This window comes from Ananas comosus, linkage group 10 (genome assembly GCF_001540865.1).
Source record: "Ananas comosus cultivar F153 linkage group 10, ASM154086v1, whole genome shotgun sequence".
Taxonomy (NCBI): Eukaryota; Viridiplantae; Streptophyta; class Magnoliopsida; order Poales; family Bromeliaceae; genus Ananas; species Ananas comosus.
This window is the reverse complement of record NC_033630.1, coordinates 3,481,536-3,499,028: the sequence shown is the minus strand read 5'-3', so window position 1 is coordinate 3,499,028 and position 17,493 is coordinate 3,481,536. Positions and strand designations below refer to the sequence as shown.

At 33.6% G+C, this 17,493-nt stretch overlaps 1 protein-coding gene across 2 annotated transcripts; it reads right to left on the bottom strand.

Annotated features, from left to right (window-relative positions):
• Nucleotides 11,526–17,425, bottom strand: LOC109716192 (ATP-dependent DNA helicase DDX11). 2 transcript variants are annotated; one of them, XM_020241525.1, is made up of 10 exons: nt 17,203–17,425; nt 16,559–17,128; nt 16,398–16,480; nt 15,409–15,762; nt 14,804–15,106; nt 14,484–14,726; nt 14,178–14,399; nt 13,279–13,840; nt 12,634–12,873; nt 11,526–11,646 (listed from the first exon to the last, which is right to left on the bottom strand). In XM_020241525.1, exons 1-9 carry the CDS (start codon nt 17,342–17,344, stop codon nt 12,659–12,661), a joined length of 2,694 nt encoding a protein of 897 aa, XP_020097114.1. In that variant the 5' UTR covers nt 17,345–17,425; the 3' UTR covers nt 11,526–11,646; nt 12,634–12,658. The 2 variants fall into 2 exon arrangements, with proteins under 2 accessions (XP_020097114.1, XP_020097113.1); XM_020241524.1 differs by lacking the exon at nt 11,526–11,646 and having other exon boundaries at nt 12,276–12,873.

Here is a 17,493-nt window from a genome sequence, read left to right as displayed (position 1 = left end):
AATTAAATAATTAATACATATTAGTTATTAAAATAAATACCTAAAAAATAATATTTTAGATATATATATATATAAACAAGTAGTAGGTTCGTATCTAGTTTCGATACAGGTATAAACAAAATCATAATTTGAATCTGGCAAGTTTAAGTTGTTTTATATTCAGAATTAAATGAAATCAAATATATTCATTTTGCATAAGTTAAATCTGCCTCTATTCGAGTTCTTATTCAGATTCAAATAAAATTTTGTATATTCATATCCATTAACATATCTAGGCAACAAGCAAAATAAGGAAAGAAATTAACCACTGTGAGAAAATGCCTTGTGTTTGGATGGTTGCATGCACTCCAACCAAAGAATTAATAATTTAGCTGTTTTAGAGTACTTGAAAAAGATGGGCTCCTTAATTTAATTCCTGGCAAATAGGATGTTTCTTATTAAGTTATATATATATATATATATAGAGTGAGGCTACTATGCTATCGGAAGCACGGAGCCTTCGGTGCTTCCAGCTCGTTTTCGATGTTGCGACTTTCGAATCGTCGATCGGCTCCGTTAAACTTGATCTAGAGTATTTGAACGTACAAGAAATAAATTTATTATTTTTCGATATATCATTTGCCTAAGTGGAAGGGGGGGGGTAAAGTGGGCTCAAAATCAATAAATTTCAACAGTTGTAGTGAGCCGTTTGGCAAGTGTTTTAACTGGTTGTAGAAATATTCAAATCACGTGAACTTTTGATGAGAGAAATTTTTTATACTATATAAACAAAGATCAATATTTTTGATTAAAATTTTAATGATATATTTCCATTTATAAGATTTTTATTTTTAGCCGCGTTGATTTTAAACCCCATTCGTTCACTAGCAAAATGATATCGTAAAATCACTTATTCACTAGGCAGAATGATGATCGTAAAATCATAAAATCTTATTTTCGTAGAGTACAATCAAATAACTCTAGATTCAAGTTTAACAGAGCCGTCGATCGATTCGAGAAGTCGGCAACATCGAAAATGATTAAGCACGGAATGCTCCGTGCTTCCGATAGTATATGTAGCGCTCATCTATATATATATATATATAATATTATATATATATATTATATATATATATATATATAAATATATAATATTATATATATCTGTTTCCTCCTAATGTAGACCAAGAAATAAAGTGGCTTCTTTTTTATGCATAGCCTTAATGTGGTGTTCCTCCAATATTGTAGTGGTGGTCATTGTCCTGAGTTACTTCAAGCACCTGCAACCCTCACCAGTGCCTTGTCCTTTTCCCTTTTTTTTGGTTTTTTTTTTTTTCCTTGTAGAAAACCATTTTAATTACATTTATGAGTGATTCAGAAGGTCATATGGGCCTTTCCATACTTTATTCCTCTTCTTTATCATCTGAAAGGAAAAAGTAAGGATCATGTGTTGAAGCTTAATTAGTAATGGAAACATACTTTTTAGGTAATATTGTTAGGTTGGAAAATAAACTGTTCTTATTTATTTTTGAGATAAGTTATTTTTTATCATTACCGATTTTATATTTGGATGAGAATTGAGTTATTTTGAGGAATATAAAAATTTGGTTTTAGATGGTTAGATTGAAATAATAGAAATAAGAGTAATTATAACTGTAAAATGAAAAAATTTACCTAAATAATAAGCATAAAAGTATTAATAATAGTTGACTAGGAATATTGAATAACAGGATGGAGAAGCCCTTTAATTAGTTAATTATAAAAAATAAGTTCATATGTTAACTAATTAGGGTATATCCCTATTTGGTCAAAAAATTGTTAACTAACTAATTAATTTAATTATTTAATAGTCAGATGTTTAATTAATTAAATAATTAGATAAGTCAAAATATTAATAACTTTATTAGTATAAATATTAGATATTGGTTGGATAAGAATATTAAACAATTAATTATATAATTAGCTAATTAATTATAAATCCTAAATTAATTGATCAAGTAGTTAATTGAATATTTATGAATTTAATAACTCAAGTGGCCAATTAGGTAATTACATATTAAATAAGTTAGTTAGTTCTTAATTAACATTATTTTATAATTATTTGTAATTTAATTAAGGGAAAACTTCAAATAACCCCCTGTGGTTTCGCACTTTTTCACTTTAGTACCCTATGGTTTAAAATGCATCAAGTTAGTACCATATGGTTTCACACTTTCTCACTTTACTACCCTATGGTTTAAAGTATATCAAGTTAGTACTCTGTGGTTTCATTTTTATATCAAGTTAGTACCATATAGTTTAATTTTTCTCTTTTTATTATCCATTTCATGCTTTTTTTTCGTTAAATTAGTGACAAAGTAAAACTAAAGGGTACTAAAATGAATATTCGATAAATCTAGGTAGGATATCTGAAGTTTTTTTATATATAATTTAATGAAATATTAAACCACAGGGTACTAAAGTAAAAAAGTGCGAAACCACAGGGTACTAACTTGATACACTTTAAACCACAGGGTACTAAAGTGAGAAAGTGCGAAATCACATGGGGGCTATTTGAAGTTTGCCCTTTAATTAATAGAAGAATAAGATGGTAAATAGTAGTTGTACCTAGAGAAAAAGTTCTACCTTTGGGTGGAATTACTATTCTCCCACTTAACAGGATATCCCGAGATAATAGAAAAATAGTAATTCTCACTGTTTAGGAGAATAAGGTAAATAAGACTCTTATCCTTCTTTTTTATCTCTCATTCAAAGAGGGCCTTAGTAATTAGGTAGGCAATGTAACACTTGATGTAATTATCCCTTTATTTGGACTAGGTTAGTTGACCATTTTAAAATGACCTATCCCACAACATGCCCATCACCCATCCATCACACTTTGAGATTTGTATAGTACACTTGATAAACGGTGAATGATCGAGACTGTCTCACTTTGACGACTCTCTCCATAAAATTTTTGTTTTATGTACGTACTGGGTATATATTGTGATTGGAGTGGGTATTTAGAAGGTTTGAACTGTATGTACGCACAAGCATACTCATATATCGACTTTCAGAGATAAATGCACAACAAAATAATTTAATTTGTTTGCAAAAGCCCCATAGGGAAAGGCTTTTGGAAACATACTTCCTACAAGCCATGCAAAATTTTAAAATTTGAAATTTTATATGCAAACATATAGAGTTAATTTTAAATTTCCATAGAATATATATGTAATCAAGAAGGAATATCATAGGTCATAAATTAAGAGAAAGTTATTAATTGTTACATTTGAAAAGATCACTGTTTATATTGGTCATTCCTTTTTTTTTTCCCATTGTATATATAGAGAAAGTTAATTTGTTTCTGAATTTTTTTTTTTTTTTTTGAGAGAATAGGTAGCATGCTACTCGCTTCATTCATTGAAAATATGAATTAGGCTACAGGGGTGAGGCAACCAGGGTCTCAAGAAACAAGAAAAAACCACATCAGAAGAAACTAGCCCCCAAAAAAGAAAAAAAAAATTGCAGAAGGTCTCTCCAAGAATCAATGAGCTGCCTGAGCCTTCGCACTGCTAATAGAGGGTCTAGCTGAATGTCACGGAAGATTATATTATTTCTAGCCTTTCAGATAGTCCACCAGCAAGCCGCCAAATCAGCTAGCCCGTTCCTCCTTTTTTGACCACCAAGTCTTCCCTTCCACCTATCTCAGACTACAAGTACATCGTCACCCAACTCCCCCGACTGAACGTCCTCCAGTCCCGCAATTTATTGGTACTCTTAAAATCTTATTAACATGTAATCTCGCCACACTATATATATATATACATATATATATAGAGAGAGAGAGAGAGAGAGAAAGAGGGAGAGAGAGAAAGTCCGGCTGGTATACTATCGGTAGCATGGAAGCATCCGTGCTACCCAGTTGTTTTCGACAATGCGACTTACAAATCAACGATCGGCTCCGTTAGATTTGATCTACACTATTGAAAGTATTTGAAAACTAAATTTTATAATTTTTCGAAATCATTTATTTATCAAATGACTAGTGTAAAATTGAACAACTAAAAATAAAAATCTCATAAAAATGATAATAAAAGACTTGAATTTAAACTCAGAGTTATTGATCATACTCTAAATAATAAAAAAAAATTATATAAAAATTTTATTATATTTGGATTGTTTTACATTGTTAAAATTCACAAACACATCACATCAGTTATTAAAATTATCATTTTTTAGACCTTTTGATCATTAACCAAATGATGTCGAAAAATTATGAAATTTAGTTTCCAAATATTTTCAATAGTATAGATCAAGTCTAACGGAGCCGATCGTTGATTTGAAAGCCGCAGCATTGAAAACAACTTTGGTAGCACAGAGACCTCTGTGCTACCGATAGTATACCAGCCTAGTTCTATATATATATATATATATGTAGGGTCCGGCTACTATACTATTATAAGTACGATCGCTCTCATACTCATAAATCGTTTTCGATAATAGAGTTTCCGAATCGACGATCCATACCGTTAAACGTTATTTACAGCATTTAAAACTTCTAGAAATTAAATTTTATAATTTTTCAACATCATTTACCTTACGATCAAGATGTCACAAATTTGACAATTTTAACAGCCGGTATGGAATACTTGCTAGTTTAACGGTGTAAAAAAATCAGAATTTGTTGAATGTTTGATAGAAATTCTATTCACTATATAGATAAAGATCAATAACTCCGATCTTGAATTGAAGGATCCGATCATCCTTTTTTAGGACGTCATTCGATTTTGACCGTTCATTTTATGCCCACTTGATGAACTTTATTATGATTTTGAAAATTTACGAAATTTATTTTCTAGAAGTTTCAAATACTCTAGATCATATTTAACGGAGTGGATCGTCGATTCGAAAGCTCCATCATTGAAAACAACTTATGAGTATGAGGGCTCCAATACTCATAATAGTATAGTAGTCATGGCCTATATATGTATATAGAACTAGCTAGGCTGGAATACTATCAACAGCACCAAGCTATCAGTGCTATTAGATTTTCGGTCCTTGGATGAAGGAATGTATGGTTAGAATGATGTAGGCCCTCTAGGTTTGAGCAAGTTGTTGGTTGAATTAATAGTATAATCTAATAGGTGAAAATAGTTAAAGGGTTAAATCTAACTGTGAAAAACTTGATAGCACAAAGTGCTTGGTACTACCAAACGTATCCCGGCCGGACTCTCTCTCTCTCTCTCTCTACTATTATGAGTATGATCGTCTCGATACTCAGAAGTCGTTTTCGATGATAGAACTTCCGAATCGATGATCCATACCGTTAAATATTATCTAGAGCATTTAAAATTTGTAGAAATCAAAATTCATAATTTTTCGACATCATTTACCTTACAATAAAAAAGTTACAAAATTGATAATTTTTAATGGCCGGTATGAGATACTTGGTAGTTTAACGATGTAAAAGAATTAGAATATGTTGAATTTTTGATAGAAAATTTTATTCACTACCTAGATAAATATCAATAATTCCAATCTTAAATTGAAGAATCCGGTCATCCTTTTTAGGACGTCATTCGATTTTGACCGTTCATTTTATACCTGCTTGATAGACTTTATTATAATTTCGAAAAATTACGAAATTTATTTTTTAGAAGTTTCAAATACTCTAGATCATATTTAACGGAGTAAGTCGTTCCATTATCGAAAATAACTTACGCGTACAAAAAACTCTATATATATATATATATAACAATTTGATAGTAAAATATAATTAAAATGCTGAGCCCTAAGTACGCGCATGACATCATTTTGATTGGAAAGTACCATATATAAAATGTCGGCAAGTTAGACAATGTCAACACTGATTTCAAATCCAAATCACATTATTATTATTAATTAATTAATTCTTTTGATAGGTTGATCAAATCACATCACATATATATATATATATATGTTGCGAAGCAAACAAAATTTTAGAGATTTTTGTCGATCTCTGACGCGAAAAAGACAAGCTATATCAAACAAACAATTACATGCACGATTTATTCGCTCAGGTAATTAATTAATTACTGTTCGTGACATGACACTGCATCTTATTCATTTTCCCCCCAATATTTAGAAGTGTATACGTACGTGGTGTATTTTTTTTTTTCTTTTTCTTTTTTTGGCACCCTCTCCTACAGTTTCAATTTTTGAAGTGTGCTACTTTTTCATATTAAACAACCTAAAGCAAACAAAGAAGTTGGTAACTAACTCAAATTCCCAAGTCCAACATTTGTACTCTCTCTTGGGTCGACTATTACACATTGTGCACTACTCATCTCAAATTAACTTATCATTATTATTAATTATTATATGCTCATCTCTCCAATGAAAATTAATTTATTTGCACCACATCTAATACTTGACGACCAAAATACTTAAAGTAAAATACAATATGTTATATATAATCTGTAACGTCTAAGAAACCTACCGCGCACTTGTAATATATCATAAGTTTTAAAGTTAAGGAATTATTGTTTTGGCTAATATACAACAAATTGATGTCTAAATTTTATGAAAGCACGCATGCTATTTTTTTTTTTTGTTTTAAGAACTCTATTTGTAGTAACCGACCGTCCCTAGAGCAAGTGGCAAAGGGCTTGGTTGTTGTTACTCGAGACCCAAGTTCGAATCCTAATTGATTCACATTTCCAGCTAAGTTTATTTTTAAATGAAATAAACAAAGCGGGTAGCATGCTACCTATCTCTCAANTAAAAAAAAAAAAAAAAAAAAAAAAAAAAAAACTCTATATATAGTACCTGGAGTTAATTTTAGAAGTGTGGTTAATGAGAGCTACTTATAATTAATTATTACACTCTTCTAAGTCCAGTGATTATATGTACTCATCTCTATGCAAGCTTATATTATATAACAAATTAATTATTCATGTGTAACGCTCCATCTCTAGGGTTTTTGAAATCCATGCATTGTGGAGGGAAGAGACCCTGGTGGGGTTTTTAGTTGTTTTGTTGCTTATAGTGTCTTATTTGGCACGTATCCCGTCACACGTGTGTCTCCACCTCCTTGTCCCTTTTTTTTTCTTTTTTTTCCTTTTTTTTTGTTCCGTGGCACGGGTCCACCACCAAAGGGACATTAAAAAGGTGGCAGCTTCTGGGCCCTGCATGGAAAGAGGAAGAAGAACTAAAAGGAAAGAAACAAATAAGAGGTTGACAACACTATATTTATTATTATTTTTTTTAAACTCTCTCTCTCTCTCTCTCTCTCTCTCTCTCTCCGATTTTTTTTTTTTATTAATAGTGGTGAGTTTAGGGATTTTTTTATTTTATTTTCTTGTTTTTTCTTATATGGGGTTTCTGCCTCTGACTCTCACGAGGCTTATTATGGGGATGAGGGGTTGAAGATAAGTTATTAATTCCCTAGACCTGGTCTACCATGTTGGTTTTAGGATTGTGTATAGTTTGATCATTCCTTTCATCTATCTCTATCTCAACAACCAAAGAAATGCAACTTTAAGCTTGTTTAATCCTACTATATAATGTGATGTGTTATTTGAATAGTAGTATGATACAAAATAGCATTTTAAAATCTTACTGATAGTTACTGATCGCCTCTAGTGCAAGTGGCGAGGTCCCAAGTTCGAAACTTAGTTGTTTCATATTTCTAGTTAATTTTTAAAAGAAAAAATGAACGAAGTAATAGCATACTATTATTATCTCTCAAAAATAATAATAATAATAATAATAATAATAATAATAAATCGTTCTTATAGTTAGGCTCACTCAAATAGTTAAATTGAAAACATCAAAAGAGGGCCTCGTTCGACATTGTTGTTTTCATTTTGTTTTCTTCTTAAGTACTAATTCTATATAATTTAATATACTGGCAGAAAGTTTTTCTCTTATCATCATCATTGGTTTAGCTTGTAATGCATCATAGCCAACTATGACAACTTCTTCAAAAAAGTCTGCAGCATGGTAAGGAATCCATAATTTTCACCTATTTCATGTAAAAATTCTATTTTAAAAAAACTAAAAAAAACAACAATAACAAATTAACAAGATCTAAAACTTCTATTTTTGGGTCCCAAAATATTTTCAATATTTTTCATCACAATGGAAGTCCCGTTTTATATTTTAAACCAGGCATCACGGACACTGACACGAAACACGAGACGCGGAACACGACACGACTCGAACTTAGCGACTCGGCAACTTTCAAAAAATTATAACACGAATACGGCATGAACATCGCTAATAAAATATAATATTATTAATAAAATAATATATATTTATTATATATAAAATATTAATTTTGATAAAATATTGTTATATTTCTCATACAAATGAAAAGTTAGTAAAATTTTTATTGATAATTCATATATTTTTTTAAAAAAATTCTACATCATACATAATTCAAAAAATTATGACACGGACACGACATGGACACCGCTAATAAAATATAATATTATTAATATAATAATATATATTTATTATATATATAATATTAATTTTGATAAAATATTGTTATATTTCTCATACAAATGAAAAGTTAGTAAAATTTTTATTGATAATTCATATATTTTTTAAAAAAAATTCTACATCATACATAATTTATTTATATTGTCAAAAAAAAAAATCTGTATGCATTCGTCAAAAATTCGTCAAAAAGCTAAAATATTTATCATCGTATATTTATAATGCATAAAAAAAGTAAAATAAAAATATAACATCACTATGAATCAGCATGAAACGCGCGTCTAAAGAGTGTCCATATCGGACACGTGTCTGACGCGGACACGCAAGTGTCCGACACAGACACGCGAGACTGATTGAAGTGTCCGTGATACATAAATTTTAAAACAAGTGTAAACTAAAAAATGAAAGCAGAAGCAAGGCCAATCACGATCTCATGCATTCAAGTATATATCACATAACTTTCATAAATTAGCATGTGTGGAGATCTAGGAAAGATGAAGTGGTGGTAGGCTAGGCGCAACAAATAGTAACTCCTTAGGACAGTAATGGCATAATCCCTAAGCCAAATGGGTCCAAAGGGTTGCAAACATGAGATGGGATGAATCCATTATTTGGACCCACTAGTGGAGAAATTAGCTAGGCTTGACTTGACTTGGGGGGTAAGAGACAAGCACAAATAGACAACCAAGTCATTGCCTCTCACAACCTTTTCCGGGGCTTTCATGTGATCATGATCAATCTCATCATCTCATCTCTCCCATGTGGTGTAGTACATGCAGATGATGAGGTTTGTGTGTATATGTGTTGTGCCCACTTTTCCTTTGAATCAGAGACAGCTATGTTGATGTACCCTCCACTACACACATTGGGTATATTGCTTTTGTGGAAGCTTCCCTTTGTTACCTCCTGGGAGCAGTTAATGGAGCCTGATGTATAATAGAATTTATATTAATAAATAGATTCCTTCAATATAATTTGTTCTCGGTAAATTTAGCACCGTTAATATCATATCTCATAGCTTTGTGGGGTTTATATTTTCGTGTCGAACGCTTCTTTTTCGAAAGGTTTTAAAACATTTTCAAAATAATTTTATTATTGAGTAAAAGATAAGTACTACTAGTCGCATCGCCTTGAATGCGGTGTGTACACTACTACAGTTGCAAACTATAATAGAGAACTGAAATTGATATCTCGTCTACATTTCTGATCGACTACTAATTTCGAATAATTTTTATTCATCAGAAAAAAAATATATATATATATATAATTTTAGACAGTGGAATTCAAATACTTGTAAGGTGAGTAGTTTGTTAGATTAGGATTTGGGTCCTGTATATTATCCCACCTATTGGAACCTAGTGTTTTTTTTTTTTTTTTTTTTTTTTTTTGTACTTTTGGCTTCTTCCAATTAATGGTGAGTGCTTCTGGCTGGCAATGATGCATGGTTTGGACCAAAGTTGTACAATTTAAGTTGTTTTTTGCATGGCTAAATAAGTAAGCAACCCAACCATCAATCAATCAGTCAATCAATCAATCAAAATGGGTTCAAAATTTTGAGGAATTGGCCTTTAGGCAGGTTATCATGCAGTTTTCACATGGGTGCCCTGTTGTTCCGTTTTTAATCTTCTGAGTACTAGCAATTAACAATGAGCATGAAACATGCAGTACTTTGAAGAGAAGGATTAGAGTTTAATTATTACACTCTTTTGGGAGTTGATTGCCTCTTTCAAAGCAAGCTAGTCATCTAAATAGCAAGAGGAGGCAAATTGGTTTGGAAAAATTTGAAAGATCACCTTGCTGTTGTCGGATCGTTAACGCTGACCATTAGTCCTAAAAATTCGAGAGATTAGAAATACGCAACTAATTCACTTAAAGCGTACAGATACAGCACCCATGAATCTCGATTGTGACTCAGTCTAACCAGTCTCACGCCACTTGGAACATGACTCACACCATTTCAAACATGACTCGACCGAACATGGCCTCCCTCCACAAAACAGGATGCTGGCTTATTTAAACCAACAGTTGTATAGCTTATTTGCAATTAAATACCATAAAATTTATAGTACTTTATGTTTTAATAGTAAATTTATAGTACTTTATCCCTATATATGTGATTACTATTTCGGTTTCTCACAAAAATTTACTATTAAAACATTTTTACCTTATAACTCTATCTAGAAATCATTTTTTCCCCCCTTAAACTACCTAGCTTTCGTTTCTTGGGGAAACAAAAAAATAAAAAAATGTTGTGAGCAAAATCTAAACCAAAAAGTCATATATAGACAAATACATGTCATCTATGACTAAATGCAAGATCAATCATTTTATCTTCAGAAACTAAGGTGAAAACGAAAGTATACGACTAATCTAATTTTAAATAAATCAAACCACGCCAGATTCAATTTCTGCTATATTGATCTTATGCCTGGGTAATATATTTAACTTAACGTTTGAAATTTTTTGAACAAGATGGGCTAAAATAAGCCATTACAGGTGAAGTTAACAGAGGCCAATGAAATTCTGTCACGTGTGGACCCAAATAGCAACTTAGCCAAATAATAATAAATAGGATAAATTTCAAATACCTCATGTGGTTTCGCACTTTTTCACTTTAGTACCCATTAGTGCCCAATGGGTTTCATTTTTCTCTTTTTGTCGGCTACTCCGTTAATATTTCGTTAAATTATATACAAAAAACCTCAGATACCTCACATAAGTTTATCGAATATTCATAACTTTGTCATTGATTTAACGAAAAAATAGTGAAATAAATAATAAAAAAATAAAATAAAATTATAAAGTACTAAATTGGTACACTTTAAATCATATGATACTAAAATAAAAAAATACAAAATTACAGGAATAATATTTGTAGTTTTTTCTAATAAATAATAATGTAATGGGTTGGACTTTGTGACTAATCTCAAGGTGCATGGTGTCAGTGTTGGTGTGTTTTGTTCCGTATAAACCGGTTCGCATAGAGCTAAGAGAAAAGGTACAATAAATAGGGTTAAAATACTGCCGTAATCTCCAGGCTCAGCTCCAAAAAGTACTCTAATTTTAAAAAAGTTAAACAGCTCCATTTTTTTAATCTTTTACTTCATGCAATTAATGTGTGGGTGCCCTTTCATAATCCAGTACTATGGGGGTTTTCCATGAGCTGGAACATGCTCATATAAACAATAATAACACCCAAACCTAAAAGGGAGGGGAAAAAAAAAAAAAAACAAACAAACATTCGTTAGATTTAGTTAAAATCAACGAATGAACAGTGATTAGATTTAATATATTTATATTTATATGTATTAATAAAATGAAAGGCTTTAATAATACCAGTTACGTACTACATATGTACCGAGTGCTGTACAATAAACAGAGTCGAATCCGTCGTACCAATATCAGCGATTTCAATACAACTACTTCATTAGTTTTGTTTAATTAAATTAAAATCACAGGTCTCCCGGGCTCTATGTACGGCTAAAGATTCTTGCACTATTACCTTTATTTATGATTGATGCATAGCAAATTCATATGACACTTAAAATTCGTGGATAAACTACTAATGTGTGTACATAAATTAATCAAAAATTTTTACAGTGTAAGTGCCGACACATCAACAACATATAACAGCAACATTGTGGGAGATCCAAAGCATTTCATAGTGTCATCTGATTATAATCAGTGAATCTCCTCGAAGATGTGAGTTTAATTTTGATATTCAGAATTGATGCAATAATATGGAATCCCAAATAAAGCAACAATAGAGTTACAAGTCTTAAATTCCAAAAACAAAAATAAAAGAACAATATGCAAATAAGTTGGATGGGATAGACATTTTTATTCTTATAGTTCAGTCAACAAACAGAATTTCTGTCAATATCTATTGAGGGGAAAAACAATAGCATGTAATGATTCTTAACAAAAATACATAGCCTCCTAGCAGGTTCTTTGCAAATTTACAGTTGTCGGTGGGCCTACGTCGAAATTTCTAGCCCAGCAAAATTGGGCCATGTTTATCCAGGTTGGGCCATCAGATGGCTAAAAGCTCGGCCCGTTAAAATCTCTAACAGATCCAATCATAAACATGCGATTCTATACCATAAACAGTATTTTCCTAACAAAGAATTGTATTAACTATTTAATCATCTAAACCAATTGATAAAGCAAGTAGTTAAGTATTTGAACCTGCATGAACTTTGGAAAGAGTATATCACTTTCCACGCCTCTGCTTATTGAATCTAAAGAACTGATGCAATAATTTATGAACTTCACCATAGCTCCCAGTAGCACGGATAAGTCGGTCTTTTATCCACTGAGGTAGCTTCTCGGTTGGACAGGAGAAACTTCTTTTCGATGGATCGCAGGCATAACGTGAGTCGACCAATAACATGGCGGCATAGTCATTCATGTGCCTAATTGCTCTTCCTGCATTTCCAACCAATTTTGAGGGAGGAGGTTAATACAGAAACATAGCGATGCTAACAATTCCTAGGGCAAATTCTAAGCTTATATGCTAGAAGTTTGGCACCCATCTTAAGTACGTCCTCGGAGTTTCAAGTTTAACAATTTAATTTTGAAGTTCACGTAACAAATTATGTCCTTCCTTCAGTCTACGGTCTGAAAAAGGATGGCTTATCAGCATAATAAGAAATCACTGACACGGAAGTTTTCGTTCTTCAATTTCAAAGATGCCCTCGTAATCTCATACGTGGTCTTTTAAAATGGTCAAGGACTCGTACTTAGCCAAACAAACTCCATGGACAAAATTGTTGAAACTCGAGGACCTAATAGAAACCGGGACGAATCTGTAAATAACTAAAACATTCTTACCAATTGATTGGTTCACAGCTTTCATGCACAAGTTCTCATAGTACTCTCGTCCTCTTTGCGTGCATTGTCTTAAGATATCAAAGCCGGACTGGACTTCACAATTATCATCCACCTTACTGCTCGAAGATTTTCTCGATCCATTTAAAGTCAGCTCACCCAATTTCTCTATGTGCTTCACTCTTTCCATCAATTCCACATCACTTGGACTCGGATACGGCAGCCCGACCATTACAACACAGCGGCCCATCCCGTCACTGAAATTTATGCCTTCAGAGATCTTTCCACCCACCACAGCAAGAAGAACTGCACCATTATTTCCCAAGTCCCTCAAAATTTCAGTAGAATTGATTGCTTCTTTATATTGCTTGAGAACAGAATCGATTTCGCTGCCATTTCTTGGCTCTCTGAACACCTGCTTCTTCTTTTGAATTTTGGAAAGGATTCCTGAAGCATTCCACGCATTGTAGACCTGCCCTTCATAGTCGTATGAAGAGAAAAATATGACAATTCCTTCAGGAATGATTGCCACGATGTTGCAAATAAAACGTCCAAGCTCTTCAATCTGGTAGACAAGCAAAAGAAATGATTATATACAATTTTGAAACAATTGTGTATCCCATTCCTATATATAATTAAATGTATACGCAGCATATCAAACCTAAATTCATATAGCATTAATACCAAAATAGAAAATGAACCACCAGCATATTCTACATTGGAACTTCTTGATTTTGGATACTTTGGAAGGGCAGTGTAGTTAATTTAGCACCATAAACTCTGAAATCTTCATACCGTATGTTTTTCCTAATAAAAATAAGGACAAAGGTAGCAAGCATCTTATTCTGATAACATGCAGCGTCTTCTAAATAACAAGTGAAAGAACAGATTTAGTGACAAACCATGCTTGGGGAGCTCCTTGAGTTGTAACTGAAATCAAAAACCATGCCAGAGGGTCCGCGGGAAACAGCTATAGGAAGAATACTTTCAGGAGGTACAATATGGTTGCATGTAAAGAACTGTATTTGATCAGTTAGTACTCCAGGGAATAACCGTAACCGTGTTTCTTCAATAGGCTGAAGAGTTCCCCCTGCCAGAATCACTGCATATGCATCAACCAAAATCTGCAAAGAAATGCCTCGTATAATAAGTAACACAAACCCATCTATATTCCTTGCTATAATTAGCTCGCAGAAAGGGTATAATACCTCAGAAAAGATTTTTTCCCCACAAAGCATCACAAATTTAAGGTACCCTTCTTCGGATTGCCCAGAGCATTTTTGCCTTGACACAATCATTCTTCCTTCGCTGTTGCTATTTATCAGAGAGAGTAAAATATCAACTAACGCCTGAAAGTCTGTTACAATACTTTCTTCTCCACGAAGCTGCTGACGATCGATATGGATAGGACCACTTTGCAAGCTTAATAGTTTATTTCCATAACCACTAACCTGAGATATTGATAACACTGTCATCTTCTTAGATTTCATGTATGATTTGGTAGAGTCAGCAGGTTGAAATTGATTACCTTGTGTATGATATTGCTTTCCTTAACATATTGACAAATTTTAACAAAGTTTATATTGTCGATATCAAGAGAAAACAAAAATTCATTTATGGACATTGACTTGTCGCTACACTTTTGTCCTCCAGATTCCTGATTATCTTGACAAGAACTTGTAATACATCCACTGTTTTGACAACCTTGCAACAGTCGGAGGAAAGATTGTGTTAAAATTATTAAGGTCTGGATGTATCTACGATTTCCTGCTCCCAAACAGTTACGAAATCTATCAAAGTATGCCTCAAGGTGGAACAATACTCGCTTCAACTGCAAGAAGAAACCACAAGTAAGAACATGTAATAATTGAAACTACTTCCATTTTCAAGCCTTCAAGTAAGACACAAATTTATTGTTGAGGAGAGAAAAGAGACTAAAGAACGTTCAAGAAGAAAAAAGACCATTTTTCTTAGAAAAATAATATGAATGATAAACAGAACAATGCCAAAGGCATGTTAATGCACAATCTCTTCATCTGTGATTAGAAATTCTTCAGCCAAACAAATGTAAATATGATGAATACAATTTATACCATCCCAACAAGCTCAGAAAGAGTCATATGAGATCAACACCTGAGAATGGGAGATCTTTGAGTTGTACATATTAGTGAGCGAGTCTGCCAGGTTGTGAGCCTCATCGATAATTACTATATTGTTCTTCAAATTAAGACCAAGTGACTCGCGAGCCGATTTCAATAGCAGAGCTTGATAGGGAAGGACCACTAGGTCGGCAGCTCGAACCATGTCACGAACACCATAATATGGACAGGTGCCAATCTTGCTTCCTAGCTGTGACAACTCCTCAATGTCCAAAGCACCATCTGTCAGTACTTCATCCCTGAATAGCTTACGCAAATTTTTCTTTCTCAGCATCGGACAACCAGAAGAGGTCTTTCTATGGTGTATCTTCCCATTGTCGCTCTGAACCTGCATGACATAACTTGTTCCATTAGTTAATAAGAATTAAAATATGGGCAAAGTGTATGGAACTGACCTGAACTATGTCCTGTTTTGGGACAAAGTAGCCAACTTTTATAACTTTTGATTTTGCTATCTAATGTTTCATTCGCTTAATTTGAGCCATTTGATGACTATTCGTAAACAGAATTTGGGTGTGCTGTTTACTCTGACAGAGTTAATTAGGGTATCTCATGTGATTAACATAAATCTATAGTCTATTCCCATTTACACAGACAGCATGAACAAATTCTGTAACAGAAAAACTGTCAAATGATTCAAATTAAACTAATTGAAAGTTTAGGTAGCAAAATTAAACACATTATAGGACACCACTATTCACATATGTCTTTAGAATCTGAAGAATGTTTTAAATTCGGAATCACTACTTCAGCTTAACAATTATATAGAACAATTTAACATAGCATAAGAGCTTGCTCAGTAAGGAACAGAGGTGTTGTCCTTTAAAATTGTACATAACAAAGGAATAGATACTACTGTGCCAAATTTAAAAAAAATTAAGATAGCAGTTAAACGACAAAGTCCCCTTGCTTCTTATTTCTGATGATCAAATCAATGACAAAATAGAAGGTCATAAACGCAACCTTAACTTTGGCATCCTTTTTGTTCTTTTGCAACTCCAAGCAACGATCATTAATCCGATTCGAGCTCCCCAGCTTCAGAACCTCTGCACAAGATGACCAAACAAACCAATTAATCATTTCCCACCAAAACATAAACCCGAAAAATTCACAACTCTCCTCACCAGGATTAATGCACAGATTCTTCCTCGAGCCCAAACACACCAAGTTGAGCTCGGAAGCAAAAGCTGACCTTTTGAACTCCTTCACAAACTGCGACAGCTGAGAATGGGTCCGACTAGTGAAATAAACCTTCGGCGTAACCTCCTCCTCTTCTTCTTCCTCTTCCACTTCCTCTTCCTCATCACTACTGCCGCAACCTAAATTCCTCTTAACCTTCCTCTTTAATCTCTCATTCTCACGCTCATCACTCTCATAATCCTCCACTAAAAACTCCTCTTCGTCACCATCATCATCTCGTACACACTCCTCGCTCCTCTTCCCCACAATCTTGGGTCTCACAGCAGAGGCCTTCTTCTTCTGGAAATCTCCCGATCTGAACCCTAACTTTCTACTCCCCGAATCCTTCTTCGCCGCGACAGGCGCAGTAAAATCCCTCATCCAGTCGGGCTCATCGTCCTCTCCGCTCTTACATTTCGTCGCACCTCCGGGACTCGCAACGCGATCGAGTTTTCTCCGGCGATCCACGACCCACTGCATCGCGCTGCAGATGATGCTTAGGGTTTTGCCCGTTCCTGCAGGGAGTTCTCGCTAGGGTTAGGATTTAGGGTAGAGAGAGAGAGAGAGAGAGAGAGAGGATGGAGAGTACCAGTGGGGCTCTCGAGCATGGCGACGCCGCCATTGTCGAGGGAGTCGTAGAGGAACGCCATGAACTCGGATTGGATCGGGTAAGGATCGAAGGGGAATGCGGGGAATTCGCGTCTCCGCTTCGTTGCCTTTGCCTCCCCCATCTCTCTCTCTCGATCGATCGATCGATCTCTCTCTCGATCTCGAACGAAAAAAAAAAAAAAACTTTTCGGTTTTCTCCTGCGCCGTGCTTTTCCCGCGCTGCCTCTTCCGAGTGGCATCAAGATTCGGGCGGAGTGATCGGGTAGCAGGA